This window comes from Rosa rugosa, chromosome 5 (genome assembly GCF_958449725.1).
Source record: "Rosa rugosa chromosome 5, drRosRugo1.1, whole genome shotgun sequence".
In the NCBI taxonomy this organism is placed as follows: Eukaryota; Viridiplantae; Streptophyta; class Magnoliopsida; order Rosales; family Rosaceae; genus Rosa; species Rosa rugosa.
In genome coordinates, this window is record NC_084824.1 from 19236548 (window position 1) to 19242599 (window position 6052).

A 6052-nucleotide genomic window follows, 5' to 3' on the forward strand; every position below is an offset into this window, starting at 1 on the left:
CAATAATAGAGACAAGGAGACAAAGAATCAAATGTAAAGCACGTCTTGTCCCTTGGTGGTGTGGTCTTGAGCTTCTAACCCCTTGTCGTCTTCTGCATTCTCAATGTATGGGAGATGGTGACTTTGTACTTTTGAGGACAGAGAGCATGCTTTGTCTCTTGGTGGAGAGTTACTGTTATTAAGTACTTGGTTTCAACATAATACAATGGCGTGCTTGGCGTTTGGAGTTAGGTAGAATAAATTGCCTATGAGGCGAAATATTTTTGTTAGTATAAGCTACCAATGTCAAAATAGAGTAGTGTTTTTTGTACTATTCTTTGTCCATAAACGAGGACCATATTAATGTATGTGCTCTTTATCTAAAAAACAAAAAAGAGGAATAGTAAGAGATGACAAATAAATCATCACAAATTCATAATCCAGGTTAGGTTCAGATAACCCTCACCATTGAAAAGAAAAAGAAAAAAAAAAAGAAAGGAAAATACGTGCAAGTATGCAAGTACGTGCCCAGCTTTCGAAGTCTGCCATGCACCACCACAAGTTGTTAGACTAGAAAGCAAGTACCACCGGCCTCGTCGAAAATGGGTTTGAAGTCGTCGTCGTCCTCTTCTTCTCCGACTTCTCTTTCCACTTCAAGTCCTTACAATTCTCCGCCAATCTCTCCCTTCCTCAATCCTCTTCACCCTTCACTCTTAACTACTTTGTCAAACACACATCTTCTAAAATCACTCCAGCATATCCTAATTTGGGAACAATCCCAGGCAATAGTCTCTGTAATGCTCATACCAAAGTCATCATTGATCTTACATAGTGAATATGACACTAGGGCTCATTACAACAAGGACTCACTGTTGATTATTCCGTCGGGTCAGAATGGGCAAGAAGGTTTGCTTCTTCGACTTGAACCTCTCTCTCCTTAATGCGCACTACCTGATTGTTTGTTTTGCTGCACCGAACTTTGTAATACAATTTATTTGATATTTGCATAGCTTGTTAAAGATAGGGAGATTCAGTGATTCGAGTTAGACATGTTGTTTGTAGTGTCAATATATTTTCACAAATATTCAAGCAATGATGCAAGTATGGCCAATGTGGAGAAACTACGATAGATAATGTTCACTAGTCATGTTACATATGTTGTATATTATGGGTATTCTTCATGTTAGGACATAGTATATAGTGAATCATAGTTAACTATGAGTGGCATATGTGAATGTGTGATTACATTGGTCTGAAAGTTTAACTATAATAATCTGTGGAAAATGAAGAGTGAGGCGGGAAAGGTGTTCTCGTAGATAGTGAGCAAAATAACAGTAATGAATTTTGAGAAGAAGGCCTGCCCTTTTACAATATATGCCCAGTTAGAATCACATATCATCTATCAGTTTTTTCTTTGCTGAGTATATATTCCATATTTATAATCGTTCGTTGTCTTTTTGCTCTGATGAGTAAGTCCTAACTCCTAGCTTATGCTCAAATTTCTCCTCATATATCGCACTACTCTCCAGGCAGAATTTCACCTGCATGAACTTCAAATTCAAAGTGGTTTTCAGATTCAATCGGATTCTATGAATGTCGGTCCAAGACGTGTAGAACATTGGCTATAAGCCTATTATCACCATTTCCCAAGTTTTACCCCACATGCATTACCAAGTTTCCCACCAAGTGCAACCTAGTACAACTAAGTTAAGCTTACTAATCGGCAATTGTTAGTAGAAATATCCACAGAGAGTATTTCCTTCTTTGTTTGAATTTTCAGAGGAAAAATGAGAAAAAAGATCACATTCAGCTAATATCTACTCATTATTCATTAATAATGATCGATTAAGTGTCACAAACATGTTAGACTCGTTCATGTAGCATATATATTTAAGTATTACTAATAAACATATGGCAATTGGGCAGTCGACAGACATTGAAAATGGGGGTATTAATAGGCATGAGGAGTTGGAGCAGCCTTTCATTCAGCCAAAGAGAGTTGTCGCTCATGAAGATGAGGACAGCGGGAATACTATCAAAAATGGATCAATTGGGATGGTTTTGCTTAGCACAGGCGTTGCAGTTTGCGGCTCTTTCCAATTTGGAATATGCGTAAGTATTCTTAACATCTCTATATATAAACATTGTTTTTTTTTTTTGTCAGAGCGAGGTTACTTCAACATAGGCTTTCCGTCTTTTTATTAGCTTCCCTAAAATCCATGGCTTAAGAAGGTTTTTCGTTTGCTCAGGCAGGGTATTTTGTTGTTGACTAAAAAAAGAAAAGCCAAGGGTTTGTTTATCTTAGCTTGAATGAATGTTTTGGCAGGTGGGCTATTCAGCACCCAGTCAATCTGCTATCAGGAAAGATCTTCGTCTCTCTATAACTGAGGTCTTTCCCTGTTGTATTTTATTTAGTTCTTAATTATTATTTTGTAGAATGATTTATAGTAAAGTGCAGCATTAGTAATCTTCAATCATCTGGCAGTATTCCATGTTTGGCTCTATCCTATCAATTGGTGCAGTGTTGGGTGCTTTTACAAGTGGTAAGATTGCAGATTCTCTCGGCCGAAAAGGGGTATGGTAAATGTGACTTTGTGCCTTTGTGGTGTACAAGAATAAAAAAAAAAAAAAAGAAGAAGCTGAAGCTCCTCCATTTTACTAAGCTTCTTGAAATTATTTTGGAAGCAGGCAATGAGGGTGTCTTCTGTCATTTGCACTGCAGGATGGCTAGCCATCTACTTCGCTCAGGTATATGCCGTTTGCACAGTTCTAAATTCTTGATTTTTCTTATCTAAATTAAACTAGTTGATACTGATGACAGTATATGTGACAAATCTTATGTAGGGAGCTATATTACTTGATATAGGAAGGTTTCTAACTGGTTATGGAATTTCATCTTTCTCGTATGTGGTATGTCTGTGCAATGTAAATGTCTATTACTATATATACATGTTTTAAATATAAGTGCGTTTCTTTATCCGTTCATGAAAGTTTAATCTAGTGATGATTTTCTCTGGCATCATCTTTCTATTGATGATATTTCAAAAAATTAACAGAAGTTAGAAAATTGGATGAATAGGTCCCAGTATTTATAGCCGAAATAGCGCCCAAAAATCTCCGTGGAGGGCTTGCAACATTGAATCAGGTAAAAGAAATAAGAGCCCTCTGACCAAAGAAATAAAATACTTGGAAACTATATGATCATTAACTAGAATGTTATCCTTTTCTTCTGTGCTTGTTTTGCAGCTCTTCATTATCCTTGGAGCATCGTTTACGTTCATAATAGGAACAATCATATCCTGGAGAACATTATCTCTAATCGGTAAGTTATGATTCCATAGAAAATATGTTAATTCTTCATTACAATAAGTGGTTCTACTTGACTGTATTGGGAAGGAACTGAAAATTTTGAAGAGACTGATTATTGGCTTTCAATCTGAAGCAATTTTGCCTTGCATTATCCTGATTTTGGGTCAATGGTTTATTCCAGAGTCACCTAGATGGCTGGTAAGAATTCAAGTTAAAATAGGCTTCTCTACGCTTTGTTTCCATCACAGTGTAGAGAAAATAATGAGAATAATAAGAATAGATAAGGCTAAAAGCATTAACATATTCAGGCAAAGGTCGGTCGAGAGGAAGAATTTGAAGTTGCACTACAGAGGCTCCATGGAAAAGATGCTGATGTATCTGGTGAAAAGGCGGAAATTCAAGTACTTCCTGTCAAGAAAACGAACATAAGTACAATAACATATTTGTCATTTTATCTGAAGATATCTAACTGTGCAAGCTTTCTTTTTTCAACAGGAATATATAGTTACTTCACAAAGTCTTCCGAAAGCCAATATCTTGGATTTGTTTCAAAGAAGATATATTCGATCTGTCATAGTAAGCAACTTTCATATATAAACTTAAATGATTTCTCATAAGCTGTTACCCTTTTGGCTTTTTTTATTTTTTTATTTTATATATTTTTTTTTACTGAAACCTTCTTAATATGGTTATGGTTTAAGATTGGGGTTGGATTAATGGTGTTTCAACAATTTGCTGGTATTAATGGAGTACAATTTTATGCAAGCGAAACCTTTGAAGCAGCTGGTAATTCTATGCTTCATTTAACTTGTTTTGTTGTTGTTAGTCTTTCATGTGAAACTTACTCTACTGCTGTAATTCCAATTGCAGGATTTTCAGGCAGTATTGGAACCACAGCTTATGCATGTCTTCAGGTAATCACTTTCGGCCTCATGTATAAGTGCAGCCATCAAAACTTAGCTCATGTAAAAAATTTATTGACAGGTCCCAATCACTCTATTAGGAGCATTTCTAATGGATAAGTCAGGAAGGAGAGTTCTCGTAATGGTATAGTAGCAATTGATCTACAAATCTTGGTCTATTAGAAAGGATTTATTTTATAGGTCATCTTTTCATGGTGGATTTTTGTGCTAATGTGAAGGTTTCAGCAGCTGGAATGTTCATAGGCTCTATTCTTGTTGGAATTTCTTTCTCTTTGAAGGTAGCAAACTGCAACACATTCTGTAACAACGTACTATTTTTCTTTTTCTTTTGTGCCATTCCTGTCATATTATGATCTTAAGATTTCGTACTTATCATTGTTAATCAGGGAGATGGTTTGCTACTGGATTGGGTACCGATACTTGCTGTGTCCGGTGTGCTGGTAATTTACACCATTACAGCTGCAAACTTGAAAAGTACCGTCACTTTCATGTTTCTGCTTCATTGCAGGTTCTCATTTTACCTTGGTTTGTACTGTCTCTCTTTGAAATCAGGTTTACGTTGCATTTTTTTCGATTGGTATGGGAGCAGGCCCTTGGGTGATAATGTCCGAGGTAAATGTGGAAAACTTGTCACTTCCTCTATTCCTCCAAAAAAAAATGTATATATATATGTGTGTGTGTGTATATATAATGTAAAAGACTACTAAACCTAATTGACTGCAGATGTTCAATTCCAACTGAATATTCATGAAATGGTGGCCTACTGCAGATTTTCCCAATTAATGTGAAGGGAGTGGGTGGAAGCTTGGTGGTGTTTGTGAACTGGTCTGGCGCTTGGGTAGTTTCCTATACTTACAACTCTCTTATGAACTGGAGTTCCTCAGGTAAGTGTGGTTTCTTTTAGCACTAGTAGACCTGCCAAAAGCTCTTTTGACAGCTAGCAGAAATAGTTAGAAGTGTTTTTCGGGTAGGTAGGTAGAAGCACCTAAGGAAGGATGTCCAAGTGCTTTTAGAGGACACACTTGCTGTGAAGTAAACATTGAAATTTTATGTGCATGTAACAAAAAAGGCTTCCAGCAAAAACAGTTTACTAAAGAAATAAATCCCAAACAGGCCCTAAATCGTGTGAACCAAGGTTATTAGTCCAAGTGATTTATATTGTTTCACTACTTAAGTCTGATTCGCTATGTACATGCATTTGATCTGCTTTACAGGAACATACTACCTGTATGGTGCAGTCTGTGTCTTGACAATCCTATTTGTGGCTAAGGTAGTCCCAGAGACCAAAGGAAAAACTCTAGAAGAAATTCAAGATTCACTCAATCCATGAAAAACAGATGGATATATATAGATAGAAGAGGACAAGATATATGATGAGCGATTTATGACATTTAGAATTTTCAGGTCAGGGAAATTGAAGAAGATCTCATGCAACCCATACCATACATTGTATATCAAATTCTTTGGTCTTTCCAATATGCTTGTATTCATGTTGATTGGACATGGTGGATAACTGCTTTTGTACAAGCTATAATGAAGAGTTATGCTTTAGCTTTGACCGGTCCAAGTTCCCATCTCATTGGTGTTTTTATTTTCTTATTTGTTTATGATGATTTCTATAATGTTTGTAAGTTGAATTTTTCTTTTATCGTATATATTATAGTAAATTACCCGTAAGTGTCTTTTCAATCAGGCTTTATTGTCAATATACTCCTAAATTTGGTTATAATTGTCAATTTATACCCCAAACTTGTAACTGTGAAAATGAGCCTCAGGAAACTGATGAAAATTGCCAATTTACACCATTTCCTTTAAAATTCATCCAAATGTGAGGTATGCGC

The 6052-nt window shown here is 36.1% G+C and overlaps 1 protein-coding gene across 2 annotated transcripts; it reads left to right on the forward strand.

The window, feature by feature from the left end:
- The first annotated feature begins 665 nt into the window (after window positions 1–665).
- On the forward strand, window positions 666–5784 carry LOC133712346 (sugar transporter ERD6-like 16). 2 transcript variants are annotated; one of them, XM_062138456.1, is made up of 19 exons: window positions 666–885; window positions 1906–2091; window positions 2306–2368; window positions 2465–2554; window positions 2668–2727; window positions 2824–2889; window positions 3059–3124; window positions 3226–3301; window positions 3422–3486; window positions 3597–3689; window positions 3784–3864; window positions 3990–4074; window positions 4159–4202; window positions 4273–4335; window positions 4430–4489; window positions 4598–4651; window positions 4764–4823; window positions 4981–5095; window positions 5426–5784. In XM_062138456.1, the coding sequence occupies exons 1-19, from the start codon at window positions 874–876 to the stop codon at window positions 5539–5541; spliced, it is 1455 nt and encodes a 484-aa protein (XP_061994440.1). In that variant the 5' UTR covers window positions 666–873; the 3' UTR covers window positions 5542–5784. The 2 variants fall into 2 exon arrangements, with proteins under 2 accessions (XP_061994440.1, XP_061994439.1); XM_062138455.1 differs by lacking the exon at window positions 666–885 and having other exon boundaries at window positions 1891–2091.
- The last annotated feature ends 268 nt before the right edge of the window (window positions 5785–6052 follow it).